The sequence below is a fragment of the Bos indicus x Bos taurus genome, chromosome 26 (genome assembly GCF_003369695.1).
Source record: "Bos indicus x Bos taurus breed Angus x Brahman F1 hybrid chromosome 26, Bos_hybrid_MaternalHap_v2.0, whole genome shotgun sequence".
Lineage (NCBI taxonomy): Eukaryota > Metazoa > Chordata > Mammalia > Artiodactyla > Bovidae > Bos > Bos indicus x Bos taurus.
The window spans coordinates 44,174,500-44,199,904 of NC_040101.1; the positions used below are offsets into that span (position 1 = coordinate 44,174,500).

At 39.8% G+C, this 25,405-nt stretch overlaps 1 protein-coding gene across 3 annotated transcripts in view; it reads left to right on the plus strand.

The window, feature by feature from the left end:
- PRKG1 (protein kinase cGMP-dependent 1) overlaps positions 1 to 25,405 on the plus strand; it is a 1,417,535-nt gene that overhangs the window by 1,153,203 nt on the left and 238,927 nt on the right. For all 3 annotated transcript variants that reach the window (XM_027529231.1, XM_027529230.1, XM_027529232.1), the window contains 2 exons: positions 10,258 to 10,335; positions 24,599 to 24,693. In XM_027529231.1, coding sequence (XP_027385032.1) covers positions 10,258 to 10,335; positions 24,599 to 24,693 — 173 coding nt within the window. The remainder of the gene's footprint in view (positions 1 to 10,257; positions 10,336 to 24,598; positions 24,694 to 25,405) is intronic.

The following is a 25,405-nucleotide window of genomic DNA, read 5'->3' on the forward strand; positions in this document are numbered from 1 at the left end:
GTGCTATATACCAGGTTCCCACTATCTATTTACACGTGGTAGTATATTCATGTCAAACCTAATTTCCCAGTTCATCCCACCCTCCCCATACTCCCGTGCCCACATGGCCCTTTTCTATATCTGCATCTCTATTCCTGCCCTGCAAATAGGTTCATCTGTCTTGCTTTTCTAGATTCCACATATCTGTGCTAGTATACAATATTTGTCTTTATCTTCCTGACTTACTTGACTCTGTATGACAGAGTCTAAGTCCATCCACATCTCTACAAATGACCCAATCTCATTCTTTTTGAGTCCTTATTATGTTCCAAGCTCTATGTTAAGCTCTGAAGATATTAGAATGAACAAAACCAACCACAGTCCTTGCCTTCAGTAGAACTTAAAATCTGGTAGAAAACATCACAAAAATATAAGTAGATAAATAACTATAAACTCAGAAAAGGGCAATGAAGGAGACCTGATTTTGTGTATGTGGGTGTGGGTGTGGGTGTAGATGTAGAGGAGAAGGATATGCCAGGTCAGGTAAAGCTAAGGTCTGAAAAAGAATTAGGCAAGAAGCAGTGGGTGCACAGCAATGGCAGGCTTACTCCTGATGGTAGGAAGGGATGTGACACAGTTGACAAAGGGACCGACGAGGGCCAGCAGGGCTGGGCGGAAGAGTTGGGGAGAAGGAGAAGAGGCTGAGAAGGATGGCATGGAGCAGACTATAGATGATCTTACAGGCTATGTTAAGGACTTTGGCTTTTATCCTCATAACTATGGAAACCCATAAAAGAATCTGCCTAATTGCTAGGATTCCTTCCCTTTCTGAAAGATGATGCTGTGAAAGTGCTGCACTCAATATGCCAGCAAATCTGGAAAACTCAGCAGTGGCCACAGGATGGAAAAGGTCAGTTTTCATTCCAATCCCAAAGAAAGGCAATGCCAAAGAATGCTCAAACTACCGCACAATTGCACTCATCTCACACGCTAGTAAAGTAATGCTCAAAATTCTCCAAACCAGGCTTCAGCAATATGTGAACCGTGAACTTTCTGATGTGCAAGCTGGTTTTAGAAAAGGCAGAGGAACCAGAGATCAAATTGCCAACATCCGCTGGATCATGGAAAAAGCAAGAGACTTCCAGAAAAACATTTGTTTCTGCTTTATTGACTATGCCAAAGCCTTTGACTGTGTGGGTCACAATAAACTGTGGAAAATTCTGAAGGAGATGGGAATACCAGAACACCTGACCTGCCTCTTGAGAAACCTATATATAGGTCAGGAAGCAACAGTTAGAACTGGACATGGAACAACAGACTGGTTCCAAATAGGAAAAGGAGTATGTCAAGGCTGTATATTGTCACCCTGCTTATTTAACTTATATGCAGAGTACATCATGAGAAATGCTGGACTGGAAGAAACACAAGCTGGAATCAAGATTGCCGGGAGAAATATCAATAACCTCAGATATGCAGATGACACCACCCTTATGACAGAAAGTGAAGAGGAACTCAAAAGCCTCTTGATGAAAGTGAAAGTGGAGAGTGAAAAAGTTGGCTTAAAGCTCAACATTCAGAAGATGATCATGGCATCCGGTCCCATCACTTCTTGGCAAATAGATGGGGAAACAGTGTCAGACTTTATTTTTTGGGGCTCCAAAATCACTGCAGATGGTGATTGCAGCCATGAAATTAAAAGACACTTACTCCTTGGAAGGAAAGTTATGACCAACCTAGATAGCATATTGAAAAGCAGAGACATTACTTTGTCAACAAAGGTCTGTCTAGTCAAGGCTATGGTTTTTCCTGTGGTCATGTATGGATGTGAGAGTTGGACTGTGAAGCAGGCTGAGTGTCGAAGAATTGATGCTTTTGAACTGTGGTGTTGGAGAAGGCTTTTGAGAGTCCCTTGGACTGCAAGGAGATCCAACCAGTCCATTCTGAAGGAGATCAGCCCTGGGATTTCTTTGGAAGGAATGATGCTAAAGCTGGAAACTTCAGTACTTTGGCCGAGTGTCGAAGAATTGATGCTTTTGAACTGTGGTGTTGGAGAAGGCTTTTGAGAGTCCCTTGGACTGCAAGGAGATCCAACCAGTCCATTCTGAAGGAGATCAGCCCTGGGATTTCTTTGGAAGGAATGATGCTAAAGCTGGAAATTTCAGTACTTTGGCCGCCTCATGCGAAGAGTTGACTCATTGGAAAAGACTCTGATGCTAGGGGGTATTGGGGGCAGGGGGAGAAGGGGAGGACAGAGGATGAGATGGCTGGATGGCATCACTGACTCTATGGATGTGAGTCTGGGTGAACTCCGGGAGTTGGTGATGGACAGGGAGGCCTGGCGTGCTGTGATTCATGGGGTCGCAAAGAGTCAGACACAACTGAGCGACTGAACTGAACTGAACTGAACTTCCCTTTCTAAATTCTGTATATTTTTTTGATTTAATTTGAAATAAGAAAATGGCAAAGTGACCTTCAAAAAACAGTGAAATTGCTGGCATTTGATGAACATAATTAGAGAGACTCTTGAAGAATCAGCATGCGTGATCATCTTCCCCTCAGGCACAATTGAATGATTCAGGATAACATGGCCATTAGAGTCCTGGTATTATGACACCATTGATGTCATCTTTCCCAAACTTGGACTGCCTTTGGCCACTGTCTCAGAGGCTCTTTTCTGGACCTTTGAATTTTATGAGCTTATGCAGCATAGAAATATGAGCAATGCATGCCTATGCAGGTAACCTAGAAGAATTGATACAGCAATTGTGAGTTTGGAGTTATAAAACCATATGAAAGTGATTAGATAATATCCATGAGTTAAATAAAAACATTATGGATATCCCTGCCAAACTTTCTGCTCTCTGGGATAAAAGAATTAGAATTATGAAAGAGCCAGCTGTCTGGAACATGAGGGAAGCCCACTGTGATCTTGGCATGCCCTAGAGCCTCATGAGAAGCTAACGTGGGTCACACAGAGCTGTGAGGAGAGGACAGCTGGCACCATGATTTAACCCCTGGAATCAGCCACTTCAGACATCACTAACTTTGGACTATGCTGTTTTGTGACTCAGTACCTTCTCACTTACCAGTCGTGGTTGAATTTCTATCACTTTCTACTAGGAGGTTGTGAAGGATGTATTTGTGTATCAATAGATCAATGTGTATCAATTTGTGACTTAGATGCCTCTCTTCTTTGCAACATAATAGGGCCTGGTCATTGCCCACACCAAACTGCCTGGCAACAGACAGGGAGATGGATGGGGTCAGGGCATGGCCTAACCTTCCCTCCATCTCCTCTACAGGTTTTCATGAAATGTGAAAAGAAAAGGTCCCCCTCCACTTCTTGTCAGGGGTGTGACCTTGAAACAGTTACTTAGGCTATATTTTCTTTAGCTTTGCTAAAACGATAGGAGTTTTAACCATAACCCCTTCTACAGTTATTGTGAAGTGTCCATGAGATGAGCCATGGCTCCAAAGATAAGGAGGAAGTCACGTTTTGCCATAGCTCTTGATTGGCTCTCAACTCCAGCTTCAACCAGAGCCAGAGCTTCTGGGAGAAGGTGGGGGTCAAGTACTGGGGCACGTTCTCCAGAAATCTGTTAGGATCGTCTATGGATGTGTGCTGAGTTGTGTCCAACTCTGAGCAACCCTGTAGACTGTAGCTCATCAGGCTCCTCGGTCCATGGAATTATCCTGGCAAGAATACTGGAGTATTCTGGGTTGTCATTTCCTCTTCCAAGGATCTTCCTGACCCAGAGATAGAACCTGAGTCTTCTGTGGCTCCATTGGTAGACAGATTCTTTACCACCAGCGCCACCTGGGAGACTGAGGATCATCTATTGTGCTGTGCTTAGTTACTCAGCCAGGTCTGACTTTGCAGCCCCATGGACTGTAGCCCACCAGGCTCTCTCCGTGGAATTCTCCAGCAAGAATACTGGAGTGGATAGCCATTCCCTTCTCCAGGGGATCTTCCCAACCCAGGGATCAAACCCAGGTCTCCCTCAGTTCAGTTCAGTCGGTCACCATACTGTCACTCGGGGCAGGTGCCTCCCTGTCCTTCACCACAGCTCAGTGGATCTTTGAAGTGGATTCTGTGGACTCTGAATCTATTCTTACAACCTACCATCCCAGCTTTACTAGCCCCTTCTCTTCATTCCATCTACATCTCAGCCCTGACCCTTCAGAGTCTGTTTGGGTTTTTCCATGAATTAAATACCCTCTTGGGTGTCTCCACAATCCCTTCTTTCCATTTTTCCACTTCCAGAGTTTTATTTCATTTAAATGGTTTCTTCTCAGCCCTAGTGGGTTAGCTTGATTAATAAGAACCATTTGGAATTGTTATTTAATCTCACCAGATATTCATTTAAGAACAAGTATGCAACTCAGAGGTGACATAAGGACATGATCACTAGGAGGCTCTGAGACTTTTTGTAGTGGTAAGATGCGGAGAAGGCAGTGGCACCCCACTCCAGTGCTCTTGCCTGGAAAATCCCATGGACGGAGGAGCCTGGTAGGCTGCGGTCCATGAGGTCACTAGGTGTCAGATACGACCGAACGACTGCACTTTCACTTTTCACTTTTCACTTTCATGCATTGGAGAAGGAAATGGCAACCCACTCCAGTGCTCTTGCCTGGAGAATCCCAGGGACGGGGGAGCCTGGTGGGCTGCCGTCTATGGGGTCGCACAGAGTTGGACACAACTGAAGCACCTTAGCCTAGCCTAGCCTAGTGGTGATGAGAAACTCACCTTTTCTGCGCCTGACCCAGCTGTGATGACTGGAGCAGTGGCAGTCATCCTGGAACCATAAGGACCCCTCCAGTGAGGACAAGTCAAATGAAACAGAGAAAGAACCTGGTCTTTCACAGTACTTTTTGAGCCAACAAATTGACCAGCCTTGGAACTGCTCAATTTTCAGACTTCTTGTTATATGATAGACGAAGTATTCTTATAATGTAAACTGTTCATTTGACAAATATTTAGTGAACACCTAGGCATTCTTCAAGTGGCAAGGGACACAAGAGGGAGCAACATAAAAATCCCTCATAGAGTTCCTTCCTTCTGGTGGAGGAAAACATTGATAAATGGCTGAATGACATGTTAAACATGAACCTGAAACTTGTCATTCTTCCTGGCCCTTCTCACTGAATAGAAGGGCTCCATTGACTCCATTGTCTCACGACTTCCAGCTGAGTTCAGCCAAGGAGAACTTCATCAGGAGACTAGAAGGTAGAGAAGAGAGAAGTCAGGGTATTTATCCCTCAGTTCTCCCCAAACCAAGCAGGGGTTTGGCAGTGGATGTTCCTTATCAGACCCACTCCAGTATTCTTGCCTGGAGAATCCCAGGGATGGGCGAGCCTGGTGGTCTGCCGTCTATGGGGTCACACAGAGTCAGACATGACTGAAGCGACTTAGCAGCAGCAGCAGCAGTTCCTTATCAGAAGCTACAGCTCCTGCTCCTGTTGAGCTTATCTGTCCCATGGCTTCAGCTCTCAGCAGGATCCAGTAATCCTGCTCCCTGGCCATTTACCACCAGCCCTCTTTGATCCCCTAATCCATTCCTCTCTCCCAACATTCATCCTTCTTTGATCACCTCCCTCTCCCAAGGGGCAGTTTCTTCTGCCAGAACTCTGACAGATGTAGGTGGTCAGTGCTACATAGAAAATTAAGAAGAGTTACAAGTACAGAGAAGACAAACAGATTTAAAGGGAAGTTTGAGAAAGATCTCATCAAGAAGGCGACATTAGGGCAAAGATATGAAAGAGTCATGAGATACCTGGGATGGAGGGACCTTCCAGGCAGAGAGAAAAGCCTGTGCAAAGGGCCTAAGATGGGCCTACCCCTGGGTGTTCAAGGAACATCAAGGAAGGTGGTGTGAACAGAACAGACATAACGAGAGGGGGAGGTGCGAGGTGAGGTTAGTGAAGCAATAAAAGAAAAAAGCAAACAAACAGGAACTATTAGTGCATTGTAGTTTCTGTAGGACACTGTACATGTGTAGAAGGGCCCTACAGGGGTGTGAACAGAGAGGCAGGCACAGATTGTTGATGGGATTACTTGGCTGCTATGTGGGGAAGGGACTGAAGGGGCCTGGCCAGAGCAGAGATCCCGGCTAGGAGATGACTGCATGGGTTGGGTAAGAAAAGATGGCAGTCATAGTCACAGATATGAGGCATGATTGAATTCTGGGCATTTTTGGAAGGTAGATCAGTCAAGTCTGTTGACAGAGCAATCGTGGCCTGTGAGATAGAAGAGTTAAAGATGACTCCAAGGTGTTTGGCCCAAGCACCCAGAAAGATTGAAGTTGGCATTGGGTTTGGGAGAAGCAGGACTAGAAAAAGGATGCCAGGGACTCAGTTCAGTACACTTGAAGTTTGAGGTGTGTGCCAGACTGTGTTTTGGAAGCTCCTGATGGACCATATCTACTGGGGATCACACCTTTGTGCGGTCCCTTCCCCTTGTGCCTGGATCGGCCTGGGACCTGCTTGAACTCATTGAAGGCAGCATATATGGTAGGGGACTGGGGCCTTGGGAAAGCTTGACATCTTCTGCTTTGCATCACAGGAAGCGGGCTGCCATGTAAGAAGTTGGCCCACTCCCAGGGGCCAACTACCATGCTATGGAGAAGACTGGGCAGCCACGTAGAGAGGCTCATGTGGGGGAAAACAGAGGCTGACAGTCCTAGCTGTGCCTCCAGCCAGCAACTGGCATTAAATGCTCATAAGCAGGAGGCATTACACCTTGCCGGTAGCCCCACCGACACCATGGGAGACCAGAGAATAATCTTACTAACATTTAGTAAATAATAAATTGCTCTTTTGGGTCTAAAAAACAAGATTTGAAGCATTCGTTCTCAACTGCAGCTGCTGCTGCTAAGTCGCTTCAGTCGTGTCCGACTCTGTGCGACCCCAGAGACAGCAGCCCACCAGGCTCCCCCGTCCCTGGGATTCTCCAGGCAAGAACACTGGAGTGGGTTGCCATTTCCTTCTCCAATGCATGAAAGTGAAAAGTGAAAGCGAAGTCGCTCAGCCGTGTCTGACTCCTAGCGACCCCATGGACTGCAGCCTACCAGGCTCCTCCGTCCATGGGATTTTCCAGGCAAGAGTGCTGGAGTGGGGTGCCATTGCAACTGTGGACTATGGACTAAATATCACTAAACTATGGACTAAACGATGCGCTCAATTTCTCAGTTGTGTTCAACTCTCTGAGACCTCATGGACTATTGCACGCCAGGCTCCTCTGTCCATGGGATTTTCCAGGCAAGAATCTGGAGTGGGTTTCCATTTCCTTCTCCAGAGGAAATATTATTAGTATCACTAATAAGCTCTAGGCTAGAATGTAGCTTAGGAATGAGAGATAAATATGCTTCCCAACTGGAACTCTGTTTGAGCAGACTTACTTGTCCTGTCACAGAAGCCCAGACAGGGGCAAGCTCACTGTGCAGTGGAGAAGATTCTTGCCCTGGAGAAGTGGAGTGCCAGCCCCCTGTGGGGGGGCACCCACCCACCTGAAAGTGATGAGAGGCTGAGATGAGCATACAGATTATTTCCAAATTTATCAGTCAGATAAATGACCCCATCTCCTCTGGTACAGAGTGAGGAAAAGGGCAGAAAGCGGTCCTGAGTTTTACTAATTGAGCTGTATTCAAAAGAAAGAAACATTATGGGTATGGAAGGTGTTCCACCCGTACCCCTGCCCTATCGCTATAGATCATAACCCTTCCCTTGTCAGTTTTTTTCTACTACCTGTGCTATACAGGTGGTGGCTACTAGCCACGTGTGAGTCAGTTCAGTTCAGTTCAGTCGCTCAGTCGTGTCCGACTCTTTGCGACCCCATGAATCGCAGCACGCCAGGCCTCCCTGTCCATCACCAACTCCCAGAGTTCAGTCAGACTCACGTCCATAGAGTCAGTGATGCCATCCAGCCATCTCATCCTCTGTCATCCCCTTCTCCTCCTGCCCCCAATCCCTCCCAGCATCAGAGTCTTTTCCAATGAGTCAACTCTTCGCATGAGGTGGCCAAAGTACTGGAGTTTCAGCTTTAGCATCATTCCTTCCAAAGAAATCCCAGGGCTGATCTCCTTCAGAATGGACTGGTTGGATCTCCTTGCAGTCCAAGGGACTCTCAAGAGTCTTCTCCAACACCACAGTTCAAAAGCATCAATTCTTCGGCACTCAGCTTTCTTCATACATGACCACTGGAAAAACCATAGCCTTGACTAGACGGACCTTTGTTGGAAAAGTAATGTCTCTGCTTTTCTTTTTTCTTTTTTTTTTCAGATTTTCAAGATAATGTTTTAATGCAATATCTCAGAAAGTCAGAATGCAAAATAATAATAATAATAATAATGAACAAAATATCAACATTTTACATAAAAAGATCTGAGGAAAAAAGACATGAATGAGTAATAGCTGTAGGCTTTTCCCTCACCTCTGCTTTTCAACATGCATGTCTCTGCTTTTCAACATGCTATTTAGTTTGGTCATAACTTTTCTTCCAAGAAGTAAGTGTCTTTTAATTTCATGGCTTCAGTCATCATCTGCAGTGATTTTGGAGCCCCAAAAAATGAAGTCTGACACTTTCCCCACCTATATCCCTATGTGTGAGTATCTACATTTAAATTAATGTAAATATGTTAAATTTTAGTTTCTGAGTCACACTGGCAGCATTTCAGTCTCTGTCGCCACGTGTGGCTACTGGCTACTGTAGTGGACCGTGTGCTACACAACATCACCACATCAAGGCAGGCTCTCCGATGGAACTGCATGCGGTTTTTGTCTTATTCATCTTTGTATCGTCAGTGACGATTACCAGGCCTGACTCCAAGTCATTCAGAAATGTTTCTTGAATGAATACATGAAAATAGACTATTGTGATTTTGCTTTTCAAATCCACTCATTGCAAAGAGATTTCCTCTGTTGCTTTCTAAGCAACAAGATTTACAAATGGAACACAGATATTTTGTTAAATAAAATAAGTCAGTTGAAGAATATGTATTATATGATCTTATTTTTATTTAGAAATAAATATTTATATGCACTTTGATATACGTTTAAAAGCATAGGAAAAAGTCTTGAAAGATACCAGACTGTGTATACCGTCTAATGGTTGAGATTGGGGAAAAGAAATAAGGAGGAATTTTTTTTACTTAGAGAACTTGTTATTAGGGAAATACATGAGTTAAAAAACAATTAACAGGTGGTACGTTAATTTTCTTGATGTACAATGAAAACCATGGCTATTCTTAATAGCTAGTATTCATGAAAGGTAATTTTAAGGGTGAATAAAATATTAAGAAACAGTGTTGAAGTATCAGGACAAATCACAGCCATTGGCCTGGTGTGCATTACATGCAAACTGTGAAATCTGTTTCCTAAGGAGTACACAAAGTAACATTTTCTTTCCCCAAATATGCCTCCCTTGCTAAGCTTCAGAGAAAGACAGGGCCAGATGGTGCAGTTTGCAGTTTTCTGTTATACCTCCTGACCCAGCAATACACTTTCTCCCACCTCTGCTTATAGTAATTACTTTTGTTTATTGCAGGACCAGTCTTCACTCAGGGACTCGACCTAGTAACTGTGTGCGAATCAGAATTCTGGCACACTGACTGTGCTAATCCTCTTGCAGTCTTACTTTGCTCCTGGTTTGGTGGTTTACAAGCTCACAGATGCTAGACCAGGATTCAGTACATAAAATAAACACATTCTGTTTGACATGGCCAAATCTAAATTGCTGAAGCAGGACATTAAAGCCTGAAGCAGTGCCTTAAAAAGTGACGAGTGCCATATAACCGCCACCAAAAATCAACCTCGTTTCAAAACGAAGGTCTTTAAAAATGCTAGATACCACAGGGCTTTCTCAGAAGGGAAAAAAGAAAAAAAGGCTATCATCACAAAAATACTAAAGCCAAATGGAAATGACAGATAAAATAATACAAAAAGACATGTTTAATGATCAGTTCTGCTGTTTTATTTCATGCTCAGATGATGGGAGACAAATATTTTCGTCAAACTATTATGATGAATTTGAAGATATAATCACGCAGAAAAATGGCACTAAAGAAATAGTTTTTAAGATGAGCAGGATAGAAATGATTTCTTTGTAATCATTGTATTCATTGACTATTAATCATTCTTAAATAATGATGGATTCTAGCCTTGGGTAAAACTCCATAAGGATGAATTCCTCCCTTAGGAGCTAATAGTATTTGAAGAAGTTGAGCTGTTAAGTGAATTACTTCTTTCTTAATTTATTTTTCTGTTACTGTTTCTGTTTTTTAGACCCACTATGAAAATGGGGAATATATCATCAGGCAAGGTGCAAGAGGGGACACCTTCTTTATCATCAGTAAAGGAAAGGTAAGCTTTGGTGGCTATAGTATAATAATCATGATGCTAGAAGTCACTGATATGTCTACAGAAATCAAAATCCTGGATTTTTTTCCATATTATATTTCTCTCTCTGTGTGTGTGTATGTGTGTGTTAGTCTTTCAGTTGTATCTGACTCTTTCCAACTCCATGAACTAGAGCCCACCAGGCTCCTTGGTCCATGGAATTCTCCAGGTAACAGTAATAGAATGGGTTGCCATTTCCTTCTCCAGGAAGTCTTCCCTACTCAGGGAAGGAACCCGGGTCTCATGCATTACAGGCAGATTCTTTACTGTCTGAGCCACCAGTAAAGCCCTTATATTTCGAATTCTTTGCTATCTTGAAATGATACGCTTATCCTGAAGATAAGTTTCTGACAGACTTTTGTGACTACTGTCTTAATGCAGATTCCAGCACTGCCTCAAAGAGGTTGTTTGAAAGAAGTTTCAGCTGAAGACAAGTGGTGCTATCTTTTGAGTTTTGTAATATGTATGTATAGAAATAGCATGAAAATCACACCACAGGAACTCACCCCCTTGGTTATATTTCAGAGTACTGTAGGGGTTCTGGAAGAGACGTAGTGAGAATATACTGGAATTTTTTGACACATCCAAGATCTTTTTAAAACCAGGCATACCTTTTTTTCCCTAACCTTGTTTTTCAGGTCATGCAACTTAGCTTCCATGATTATTAATTACATAATAATATATGCTTGATTAGTATGTTAATTATGTGCATTCTAATATTACTATATTAAAATCATTATATTAAGTTTTAAGAAGTAGAAGGTGAACACACATAAGTCCCAATGGGAAGGAATAGAGAATGAGAAGACTAATGAGAGTAGGTTCAGGAGCAGGTAAATAAGTTGTAGAATTGAAAATTTCTAAACCTGTATGTTTTGTTTTAGTCAACTTGCTTTGACATTTAAAAATTTATAAAGGATAACATGGCAAAGATATTTTCCTTGTTACCACCAAACTGGCTTTTCCTTAGAAAATGTTATGAAACAGACATAGATGCAAACACAGGCCATACAACTACAAATGGATTTCCCTTTCTTCAAGTTCATTTCCAACTTGTTCAAGTTGATCTACAAGACTTTCTAGAACTAACACCCTCAAAAAGGTGTCATTTTCATTATAGAGGACTGGAATGCAACAGTCAAGAGATACCTGGAGTAACAGGCAAATTTGGCCTTGGAGTACAAAATGAAGCAGGTCAAAGGCTAACAGAGTTTTGCCAAGAGAACACACTGGTCAAAGCAAACACCCTCTTCCAACAACACAAGAGAAGACTCTCCACATGGACATCAACAGATGGCCAACACCGAAATCAGATTGATTTTATTCTTTGCAGCCAAAGATGGAGAAGTTCTATACAGTCAGCAAAAACAAGACCAGGAGCTGTGACACAGCTCATAAATTCCTGATTTCCAAATTCAGTCTTAAAGAAAATAGGGAAAACTACTAGACCATTCAGGTATGACCTAAATCAAATCCCTTATAATTATACAGTGGAAGTGACAGATTCAAGGGATTAGATCTGATAGACAGAGTGCCTGAAGAACTATGGATGGAGGTTCATGACATCATTGTACAAGAGGCAGTGATCAAGACCATCCCCAAGAAAAAGAAAGGCAAAATGGTTGTCTGAGGAGGCCTTACAAATAGCTGACAAGAGAAGAGCACCAAAAGGCAAAGGAGAAAAGGAAAGATATATCCATCTGAATGCAGAGTTCCAAAGAATAGCAAGAAGAGATAAGAAAGCCTCAGTGCAAAGAAATAGAGGAAAATAATAGAATGGGAATAGAAAGAGATCTCTTCAAGAAAATTAGAGATACCAAGGGAATATTTCATGCAAAGATGGGCACAACAAAGGACAGAAACAGTATGAAATTAACAGAAGCAGAAGATATTAAGAAGAGGTGGCAAAAACACACAGAAGAACTGTACAAGAAAGATCATCATGACCCAGTTAACCATAATGGTGTGATCACTCACCTGGAGCCAGACATCCTGGAATGTGAAGTCAAGTGGGACTTAGGAAGCATCACTATGAACAAAGCTAGTGGAGGTGATGGAATTCCAGTTGAGCTATTCCAAATCCTGAAAGATAATCCTGTTACAGTGCTGCACTCAATATGACAGCAAATTTGGAAAACTCAGCAGTGGCCACAGGACTAGAAAAGTCAGTTTTCATTCCAATCCCAAAGAAAGGCAATGCCAAGGAATGCTCAAACTACTGCACAGTTGCACTCATCTCACATGCTACCAAAGTAATGCTCAAAATTCTCCAAGCCAGGCTTCAATAGTACATGAACTGTGAACTTCCAGATGTTCAAGCTGGATTTAGAAAAGGCAGTGGAACAAGAGATCAAATTGCCAACATCCGCTGGATCATGGAAAAAGCAAGAGAGTTCCAGAAAAACATCTACTTCTGCTTTATTGCCTATGCCAAAGCCTTGGACTGTGAGGATCACAAAAAACTGTGGGAAATTCTTAAAGAGATGGGAATACCAGACCGCCTGATCTGCCTCTTGAGAAATCTGTCTGGAGGTCAAGAAGCAATAGTTAGAACTGGACATGGAACAACAGACTGGTTCCAAATCGGGAAAGGAGTTCATAAAAGCTGTATATTGTCACCCTGCTTGTTTAACTTATAATGCTGGACTGGATGAAACACAAGTTGGAATCGAGATTGCCGGGAGAAATATCAATAACCTCAGATATGCAGATGATACCACCCTTACGGCAGAAAGCAAAGAAGAACTAAAGTGCCTCTTGATGAAAGTGAAAGAGGAGAGTGAAAAAGTTGTCTTAAAGCTCAGCATTCAGAAAACTTAAAGTTATGGCATCTGGTCCCATCACTTCATGGCTAATAAATGGGGAAACAAATGGAAACGGTGAGAGACTTTGTTTTCTTGGGCTCCAAAATAACTGCAGGTGGTGATTGCAGCCATGAAATTAAAAATGCTTAGTCCTAGGAAGAAAAGCTATGACCAATCTAGACAGCATATTAAAAAGCAGAGACATTTCTTTGCCACCAAAGTTTCATCTAGTCAAAGCTATGGTTTTTCCAGTAGTCATGTACAGATGTGAGAGTTGAACTATAAAGAAAGCTGAGCACCAAAGAATCGATGCTTTTGAACTGTGGTGTTGGAGAAGACACTTGAGAGTCCCTTGGACTGCAAGGAGGTCCAACCAGTCAATCCTAAAGGAAACCAGTCTTGAATATTCATTGGAAGGACTGATGCTGAAAATGAAGTTCCAATACTCTGGCCACCTGATGCTAAGAACTGACTCATTGGAAAAGACCCTGATGCTGGGAAAGATTGAAGGCAGGAGAAGAGGACGACAGAGGGTGAGATGGTTGGATGGCATCACCGACTGGATGGACATGAGTTTGAGCAAGCTCTAGGAGTTGGTGATGGACAGGGAAGCCTGCCATGCTGCACTCCATGGGGTCACAAAGAGTTGGACATGACTGAGCGACTGAACTGTAATGAACTGAAGTTCCTTTATTTAAGTATAAAGCCATTTTTATTTTTTCATAAAGTACATTTGCACAAAGAGAAATAATCATAAATTAATTTTTGAAATGTATTTTTTCCTACCATTAAACCTATACAAACTGTTTTCTGAAATGAGGCAGGATTCTGTGGTGAAGTCTGAATCCCTGACGATGCCTCAGGAAGAAGCTGAGTTCTTAGTTCTCTGTACTTTCAATCCATCCATTCCAGTTGCATGAATACATGTCTTGTACCCCATCAGACTATAAAGCACCCAAGGATTCACAGTTGAACATGAAAAATATCTCTGATAAAACTTTATGCATGTGTCCTTGCAGTTGGGTTACATCAAAAAATCTCTCTCCATAAATGAGTTGAACAAAAATTGAGTAAGAGTTGTAGACAGAACTTCAGAGTTTGAATAATGATTGAGATGCATTTTGATTTTGTTTTTATTATATTGAATATACCTTGTATGCTACCATTAGAAAAAATATATCAAAGATTTTTATTTATTAAATGTCATTTAAAACCACATGGCTTTGCTTTGAATTAACAAGTGTGTAAGCATGTTGATTAAACAGATTGGCTTAACACAATGCTTATTGTTGTTCAATACTGACAGTACTCTCTTACAGAAATTTTGTGTGTCTATGTATATATTTGTGTGTCAGGGTGAAACATGAGAAGCATTTCATTTTAGATGAAGAGCAAAATAAAGATGCATATTATCCCCATTTCTGTTCAGTGTGGAGCTAAACATCCCAACCACTGAAGTAAGTCAAGAAAAAGATATAACTTTTGGAAATGAAGAAGTAAGGCAGTAATTAGTTACAGATGGTATGATTTTAGTTTCTTTTGTTTTTTATGTAGACAGATAAATTATTAGAATTAATATAAGCTTAGCTAGATCAACATTGTTCAGCAGTTTTTCCTTTGCTATTTTATATCTTCAAAACCTAACACAGTAGTCATTAGTTCCACTCTCTATCTAAATTAAAATTAACTAACTTAAAATATTCCGCTTCTTAGTAGTAGCAGTAGCCACATTGCAATTGCTGAATGCTGCTATTGTTTACAACTAGACACCTTACTATAAATTTTGAAGAAGCTGAATCATTTGGTAATATCTATCATTTTAATACTCAAAAGACAAAAGTCATGTCAGTTGATGTAATGAAAACATCTGACATATGTAACATTATGCACAATAAAAACTCTCAGAAAATTCAGAATATCAGAGATCTTCCTCAAATTACTAATTGATATATACAAAGTATTTACAGCTAACGTCACACTTAATACTGAAAGCAATGAGTGGAAAAAGAGAAGCCTTTTCAGGAAATGATATTTCAATGATTGGTTACCCATAGGTGGAAAAAGTCTTGATCTAAAGTTCATAGCTGTGATTAATACTATATTTAAAAATAAAATGCACAACTGTAAAACTTCTAGAAGAAAATTCTTATGGCTTGGCTAGGTCAAAATTTCCTAGCCATTATACCAAAAGCAGAGTCCATAAAACAAACAAAAGATAAATTTGGCATTATCAAAATTACAAACATCTTTTGAGAAAGACACTTTCATTATGAGAATGAAGAGATAAATTAAAAACTGAAAATGTTGGCAAATCACAGTGGCAAAGTGCTTATATTGAGCCTATGTAAAGAACATCCAAGTCATTTTAAAAAACCAAACTATCAAGTTTTTGAAAATGGACAAGGCCCTTAACTAGGCATTTGAATGAAGATGGTCAACACTGAAATCAGATTGATTATATTCTTTGCAGCCAAAGAGGGAGAAGCTCTATACAGTCAGCAAAAACAAGACCAGGAGCTGACTGTGGCTCAGATCATGAACTCCTTATTGCCAAATTCAGACTGAAATTGAAGAAAGTAGGAAAAACCACTAGACCATTCAGGTATGACCTAAATCAAATCCCTTATGATTATACAGTGGAAGTGAGAAATAGATTTAAGGGCCTAGATCTGATAGATAGAGTGCCTGATGAACTATGGAATGAGGTTCGTGACATTGTACAGGAGACAGGGATCAAGACCATTCCCATGGAAAAGAAATGCAGAAAAGCAAAATGGCTATCTGGGGAGGCCTTACAAATAGCTGTGAAAAGAAGAGAAGCGAAAAGCAAAGGAGAAAAGGAAAAAATATAAGCATCTGAATGCAGAGTTCCAAAGAATAGCAAGAAGAGATAAGAAAGCCTTCTTCAGTGATCAATGCAAAGAAATACAGGAAAACAACAGAATAGGAGAGACTAGAGATCTCTTAAAAAAAATTAGAGATACCAAGGGAACATTTCATGCAAAGATGGGCACAATAAAGGATAGAAATGGTATACACCTAACAGAAGCAGAAGATGTTAAGAAGCGATGGCAAGAATACACAGAAGAACTGTACAAAAAAAATCTTCATGACCCAGATAATCATGATGGTGTGATCACTGACCTAGAGCCAGACATCCTGGAATGTGAAGTCAAGTGGGCCTTAGAAAGCATCACTACGAACAAAGCTAGTGGAGGTGATGGAATTCCAGTTGAGCTATTCCAAATCCTGAAAGATGATGCTGTGAAAGTGCTGCACTCAATATGCCAGCAAATTTGGAAAACTCAGCAGTGGCCACAGGACTGGAAAAGGTCAGTTTTCATTCCAATCCCAAAGAAAGGCAATGCCAAAGAATGCTCAAACTACCACACAAATGCACTCCTCTCACATGCTAATAATGTAATGCTCAACATTCTCCAAGCCAGGCTTCAGCAATATGTGAACCGTGAACTTCCTGATGTGCAAGCTGGTTTTAGAAAAGGCAGAGGAACCAGAGATCAAATTGCCAACATCCGCTGGATCATGGAAAAAGCAAGAGAGTTCCAGAAAAGCATCTACTTCTGCTTTATTGACTATACCAAAGCCTTTGACTGTGTGGATCACAATAAACTGTGGAAAATTCTGAAAGAGATGGGAATACCAGAACACCTGATCTGCCTCTTGAGAAATTTGTATGCAGGTCAGGAAGCAACAGTTAGAACTGGACATGGAACAACAGACTGGTTCCAAATAGGAAAAGGAGTATGTCAAGGCTGTATATTGTCACCCTGATTATTTAACTTACATGCAGAGTACATCATGAGAAATGCTGAACTGGAAGAAACACAAGCTGGAATCAAGATTGGCGGGAGAAATATCAATAACCTCAGATATGCAGATGACACCACCCTTATGTCAGAAAGTGAAGAGGAACTCAAAAGCCTCTTGATGAAAGTGAAAGTGGAGAGTGAAAAAGTTGGCTTCAAGCTCAACATTCAGAAAATGAAGATCATGGCATCCGGTCCCATCACTTCATGGCAAATAGATGGGGAAACAGTGGAAACAGTGTCAGACTGTATTTTTTTGGACTCCAAAATCACTACAGATGGTGACTGCAGACATAAAATTAAAGGACGCTTACTCCTTAGAAGGAAAGTTATGACCAACCTAGATAGCATATTCAAAAGCAGAGACATTACTTTGCCAACAAAGGTCCATCTAGTCAAGCCTATGGTTTTTCCTGTGGTCATGTATGGATGTGAGAGTTGGACTGTGAAGAAGGCTGAGCGCCGAAGAATTGATGCTTTTGAACTATGGTGTTGGAGAAGACTCTTGAGAGTCCCTTGGACCGCAAGGAGATCCAACCAGTCCATTGTGAAGGAGATCAGCCCTGGGATTTCTTTGGAAGGAATGATGCTAAAGCTGAAACTCCAGTACTTTGGCCACCTCATGCGAAGAGTTGACTCATTGGAAAAGACTCTGGTGCTGGGAGGGATCGGGGGCAGGAGGAGAAGGGGACAACAGAGGATGAGATGGCTGGATGGCATCACTGACTCGATGGATGTGAGTCTGAGTGAACTCTGGGAGTTGGTGATAGACAGGGAGGCCTGGCATGCTGCAGTTTGTGGGGCTGCAAAGAGTCGGACACGACTGAGTGACTGAACTGCACTGAAGAATGTAATTAACAGAAAGTATTCAATTTGTTTAAGAAGCAAATTTTATTTAAAGACGCTAGCAAAAGACTAAAATGGCTAAAACATTTGAAAGGACTAGGAATATATTGGGGAGAATTACTTTAGTAGATATAAAGACTCATTGTAAGGTTGAAGTAATGAAGCAAATGTAGTCTTAATTCTATTAAGAACTAGGTAAATATGTCAGAATAGGAATAGTGAGCTCAAAAATCCATGATCTATGGAAACTTGATTTGGGACAGCACTGGTAACGTAGATTCCAATACATAAAACTGGATCGCAGTGTACAGAAAAGTCAATTCCAGACCTCAATGTAAAAGAGAAAAATAGAAAAAAGCAAAAGACAATGTGGAGAATATCTATATCATGTTTGGATAGGGAAGAATTTCTTAAATGAGAATTCTAAAGCATCATCAATAAGGAATAATATGGTTAAATATGATCACATTTAAATTAATAAGTTTGGTGTGAAGCATCATAAACACAATAAAAAGATAAACTACAGTCTTATGAATCAATGAAAATGACAATCAGTTCAATAGAAAAATCAGCAAAAATCATAATCAGATATATCACAAAAAATACTAATTGCCCATAGGATAATAAAAGCAACAAGTGTTGATGACAGCTTAGTACAAAATGAACTTTCATTCACTGATGGTAGAAATGCATTAATAAGTTGTTTTGACTTCTTTGAACCAAGACTAGTTAATACCTAGTGAAAGAGAAGATGCATGTACTTTATAACCACGTTCTTCATTCGTGAAGTAGTGATCCTAATGAAACACTTACCCATGGCTACCACGAGACATGCAAAAATATTCATGAGTAGTGTTAATAGCGCAAAACTCAAATATAACAACATAAACCTGGAAAAACTCACATATATATAAGAATTAATAAATTATATAATATTCATATAATGGCATACTATACAAACAGGAAATAAACTATATCCACATATATTAACATGGATGAATTGGATAAGTCAAATGGAATGCTGATCAAAAGAAACAAGTTGAAGGATACGGGTGGCATGATATTTATATTAAGTTTAAAACCAAGTAAACATATGGTATTTATGCATGGAATGCATGGAATGAGGTACATGTGAGTACATGCATAGGCGTTCATTAAATTAGAAGTACCAGAAAAAGAATCATGAACATAAGTTTCACCAGAGATGTTTTGTGGGAGGGCATGGGCATATAGTGAATGGGATTCTAATTCATTACTGTGTTGCACAGAAGATTCAGTTGTCAGTCAGACTCATGGGAGTCATAGATCTTACCCAACTGAATTTAACTAATAACTCAAGGGATGCAGGCAAACCAAGCTCAGAAGAAGTTTCTTTCCTTGTATATGCCCTAGATGATCAGATATACCTCTTAAAAGTGTATTGTTTTTGTTTGTTTGTTTGTTTTTTACATTAGGGAATATTTTTTTGGTATAATAGGACCAGTTTTTGAGCAATATGTGCTGAACATTGCTTAAAAAGGGAGTTGCTTTGATTTGGGGACTCTGACTCCTTATTTTTATATTGTATTAATCACACAGGTAGGAAAATGTTTACTTAACCCTATTCTCCAGCTGGGTCTGCCCCCACATATCTTTGGTTTCCATATTTCTTTACAACAAACATTGTTTTGCTTATAAAACCTGCTGAATCTGTATAAACACATTTTTTTGTTGTTGTTTTTGAGTTGTTTTTCATTAAACATGTTGGTTGAATACATTGATATTATTGTATTCATGCTTTATTCTGTATTCATTCTTCAATGAATAAAAGATTTTGGATTTTGAGTTTAAATTTATGTGTCTCATTTAAAACACGTAATTTCTATTTTGATTCCTAATTTTAAAATTTTATTGTTACCATCTTTCTAAATTCCATATATATGCATTAGTATACTGTATTGATGTTTTTCCTTCTGGCTTACTTCACTCTGAATAATAGGCTCCAGTTTCATCCACCTCATTAGAACTGATTCAAATGTATTCTTTTTAATGGCTGAGTAATACTCCATTGTGTATATGTACCACTGCTTTCTTATCCATTCATCTGCTGATGGACATCTAGGTTGCTTCCAGGTCCTGGCTATTATAAACAGTGCTGCGATGAACATTGGGGTACACGTGTCTCTTTCCCTTCTGGTTTCCTCAGTGTGTATGCCCAGCAGTGGGATTGCTGGATCATAAGGCAGTTCTATTTCCAGTTTTTTAAGGGATCTCCACACTGTTCTCCATAGTGGCTGTACTAGTTTGCATTCCCACCAGCAGTGTAAGAGGGTTCCCTTTTCTCCACACCCTCTCCAGCATTTATTATTTGTAGACTTTTGGATCGCAGCCATTCTGACTGGTGTGAAATGGTACCTCATAGTGGTTTTGATTTGCATTTCTCTGATAATGAGTGATGTTGAGCATCTTTTCATGTGTTTGTTAGCCATCTGTATGTCTTCTTTGGAGAAATGTCTATTTAGTTCTTTGGCCCATTTTTTGATTGGGTCATTTATGTTTCTGGAGTTGAGCTGTAGGAGTTGCTTGTATATTTTTGAGATTAGTTGTTTGTCCGTTGCTTCATTTGCTATTATTTTCTCCCATTCTGAAGGCTGTCTTTTCACCTTGCTAATAGTTTCCTTTGATGTGCAGAAGTTTTTAAGGAAGATGGTAACAATAACCCGGTGTACGAGACAGCAAAAGAGACACTGATGTATAGAATAGTCTTATGGACTCTGTGGGAGAGGGAGAAGGTGGGAAGATTTGGGAGAATGACATTGAAACATGTAAAATATCATGTAAGAAACGAGTTGCCAGTCCAGGTTCAATGCACGATACTGGATGCTTGGGGCTAGTGCACTGGGATGACCCAGGGGGATGGTGTGGGGAGGGGGGAGGGAGGAGGGTTCAGGATGGGGAACACATGTATACCTGTGGCGGATTCATTTTGATATTTGGCAAAACTAATACAATTATGTAAAGTTTAAAAATAAAATAAAATTAAAAAAAATAGCAAAGGAACCTAGAAAGCAACTTTGATTACATTGTAAAAACTGTATTCCTAAAAAAAAACCCAAACAAACTGTATTATGACTCTCAATAAATCATCCATAATTAAACTAATAAAAGTGAAATAAAGTCAAGGGATAAAAAACAAAAAATAAATAAATAAATAAAATTTTATACATAATTTTTAAAATACTAACACATATATATGGAATTTAGAAAGATGGTAACAATAACCCTGTGTATGAGACAGGAAAAGAGACACCGATGTATAGATCAGTTTTATGGACTCTGTGGGAGAGGGAGAGGGTGGGTAGATTTGGGAGAATAGCATTGAAACATGTATAATATCATGTATGAAACGAGTCACCAGTCCAGGTTCGATGCATGGTACTGGATGCTTGGGGCTGGTGCACTGGGACGACCCAGAGGGAGGGTGGGGGAGGGAGGAGGGAGGAGGGTTCAGGATGGGGAACTCGGGTATACCTGTGGCGGATTCATTTCGATATTTGGCAAAACTAATACAGTATTGTAAATTTTAAAAATAAAATAAAATTTAAAAAAGAAAAAGAAAAAAATTTAAATTATAAGACTTTGCATGTGTTTTATAGAAAAATTAATATATAGATAAGTAAAGGGATTATAAAGATATACACCTCTTGTATCTACCTGGAACTAGAAGTGATTTTGTTCTAAAAAGCACTTCATGGCAATAAGAGTATTGGTTGAGATATGGGATAATTACACTCAAAAGCATGGAATTTCTGAAATAAATGAGAGAAATGGAACAAAAGGGAAAATAAGGAAAAAAGAACCAACTTTTGGGGGCACTAACAGTTAGGATGCTCTTCATTGATGTTCTCATTTAAGTAACACACAGCAAAAACACATCCAAATGAGATAACTCTCTCATTTGTGGGGCAAGGTGGTTCAGATAGACTAAAGATCTCTAAAGCTCCCTAACTAGTTCCCTTCTACAGTTTTGTGGACCAAACCACAAGTACTTTGTAGTTTAGGTAAAAAGACTACGTATACGGATCAAGATTAGAAAGCTATCTCTGTATAGTATAACTTTTTCTGCCTCGGATTGTTTTGTTTTTGTTTTTTAATAATTAAAGATGCAAATGTTCATAACTGGTGTCTGCAAACATTTAGAATTATTCACTATGTATATGGGCTTCCCTGGTGGCTCATATGGTAAAGAATCCCCCTGCAATGTGGGAGACCTGAGTTCAATCCCTGGGTTGGGAAGATCCCCTGGAGGAGGGCATGGCAGCCCATTCCAGTATTCTTACCTGGAGAATCCCCATGGACAGAGGAGCTACCTGGCAGGCTACAGTCCATGGGGTTGCAAAGAGCCAGACATGATTGAGCGAATAAGCACACAGCACAGCACACGAATACAAAGAAAAACTATGGAAACTACAACTTTTAAACTTTTATTCTTGCTCTTTGAGATGCTTATTTTTTCACGTATATGAACTATAGGAGATAGATTTTTCTCATATTTATCATAGAAGCAAAAAGTGGTTTATTCTGTAAGTGAACCATTTTTTATGTCTCTAGCATTTCAGTAACACGTTGTGTGTGTGTGTGTGTGTGTGTGGCTGCACTGGGTCTTTATCGCTGTGCATAGGCTATCTCTAGTTATGGTGAGCAGGAACTTACACACTGCAGGTGGGACATTCTCTAGTTGGAGGGCACAGGCTTCTCATTGCGGTGGCTTTTCTTGCTGCAGAGCAGGGCCTCTACGGTACACAGGCTCAGCAGTTTTGGCGCTGGGGCTTAGCTGCCTTGCAGCATATGGGATCTTCTTGGATCAGGGATAGAACCATGTCCCGTGCATTGGTAGGCAGATTCTTAACCACTGGACCACCAGGGAAATCCTCAGTTAACATGTTTTTAAAGAACATTTCAAAACTCACTGAAATGTCTCCATGGCTTGCATAAGTCTGCCAATTTGAATTTATAATCGTTTGTGTTACCCAAATGTTAATATACAGTTATAGGTATTCTTATATCTAATTTGAATTAATGAGCTTAACTTATATTACACCTTAGTTCATGACTTATTTTTACAGCCAGGAGGATTGACAGAAATAATTTTTCTGAGTTGTTTCATTGTGAAGAGCAAACAGATTCAGAAATGAAGCAATATATCAATGTTTGTCAAACAGTAACCTTTTGAAATGCAGATTTACAAAACCCATTCATTCAGAACCTCAGGAATAAGAGTCAAGTGAGTTCGGTAACCTTTATTTTAAACAAGACCACCACCCTCCAACACACACAGATACACACACATAGAAGTTTGAGAACCACTAGGCTAGTTTATTTCCATTTACATCCATGACATCCTCATTAGCATGCAAATGAATATCTCTCTGATACAGCTTAGTGGTAAGTGTTAAAAACCACATTCCCATGGTTTTGAAACACCTTATGGAGGAGTAATCAAATGGATCAGTGGAGAATAATAATTGAATTCCTTCCACCTTGCATAGACCTTCTTAATACTTATAAAAATTCTGGTCTTTGACATCCAATCTCTAAATTCAAAAACTTGAATTTTTAAATGTGTTTAAGTGTCTGGCATTGTCTCAAGAAATTAGTTTTTCTACTTCATTACATTTTTCAGAAAGGTGAATTTTAACCTTTCTAGACGACACATAGCCAGTATTGTGAATATTTGTAAGAGCTTTAGAGGGAAGTGAATTAACACAAAAGTACAATTTACTGCATTTATGTCTTCATTCATGCAACAAATACATTTGCTTCCCAAGTCCTGTATGGGTAGAGAAATCTTGTTATGATAGTAATGAAGCTTTTCTGTTCATGTAATTTACTGTTTTTTATTGAGTGCTTACTATAAATTATAGAGAATGCCAAGAAATACTCATTTCTTTGATGAGCATACTGTTTATTATGGTAAAATAAAGACATATATGTCATTTTTATATCTTCAAAAAAGAAATCTTACTGAATGAAACATAGATCATGAGGATGATAGAAAGGTAGAGACCTGCAGGAAGTCTTTATGAAAATGTAAGTGGCCTTTGAATGCAGGTTTTGAATGAATCCTAATGAAGGATTCTTCTTAGCAAAGAGATAAGCATATCCTAGAGAAACTGAGATGTACATGTGAAGGTGTATGTTAAAAAAAAGCCAAAAAATTGAGACAGTATAAATGTACATCTGCAAGGCAACGGATAAATAAATATGGGATGAAAGAAGACAGTGAAACATTAAAATGAATGAACTAGATTCATACATATAGCAGCATGGTATGAAAAATTAAAATGTTAAGAGAAAAGTGTAAGTTGCAGAATGATCCATACTGTATTATGCCATTCATATATTTTAAAAACACATGCATATAAACACGGATAAAAGACTGAAGGAGCACTCATTAAATTCATCATAGTAATTGCTTCATGGAAAGTTGGAAATGGGAATAGAGAAGAGGATTTGAGTGAAATTCAAATTTCTGAATAATTTATTATTTCTGGACAAAAGCTTCAAAGTATAACAAAATATTTGGGGGTTATTTCTTGGAGTGCATGGGAATTTGTGATACTATTCTTTGTCCCCTCTAGTGATAATGTACTTTTTCTCTTCATACAAATAAGTTTAAAAAGATAAGAAATGAAGTGAACATTATTAACTGGTGTTTGATCATCCGGTATGTATGCAGTGCATATAGGCTTTCATTGTTTCTGTTTCTAGGTTAATGTCACTCGTGAAGACTCGCCCAATGAAGACCCAGTCTTTCTTAGAACCTTAGGAAAAGGAGATTGGTTTGGAGAGAAAGCCTTGCAGGGGTAAGTAGATTACATGTTACAAAGTTTTTGGGTGAAGGCTACATAAATGTATTCCATATTGAACTTCTAGCATAATGGGTATTTAGTTCTTATTCTACCCTCAGACACAGACCCTTGATGATCCAATTTTATCCATTTCCAGCTGAACTTAGAATCTGTTTGGGTAGGCTTTGGAATTGATGGTTAATTTATGTAATAAACTATTTTATTTCATTTGATTTGGTAACAATTCTCCTCAATTGTAATCTCTGTAAAGACTTTAAAGATCAGGAGAAGTCTCTGCAAAGCCTATTATGTATGACGGTTTTACTTGGAATCATATAGGAAGATGACTGGTTGAGAATTTTGAAATCCCTAAACCTGACTGTACAGACAATACATCAGAAGGCAGTGAAGCCTTCTGCGGTTCACCTCTGGGGTTCCGGGTGGTGGTTATCATCTCTGGCTGTGGTAGTGGAGGCAGAGGAGGAGTTGCAAGGGAAGGTAATGAATATTCACATTCACTGTGGATGGGCTTGAAAGGCTGGACTCATAAAGGTGTGACTGCAGGGTCACTGAAATTCTACTTGTAAACTCAACAGCAAGCATTTGGAATGTCTTCCCGTATACACCTGAAAAAACCCAGTTGACTTTGTACCATGCATCTCACAGAATGCATGACAAGAAGACAAATACCTACCAATGTTTCCCAATAAGTAGCACATCTCAATTA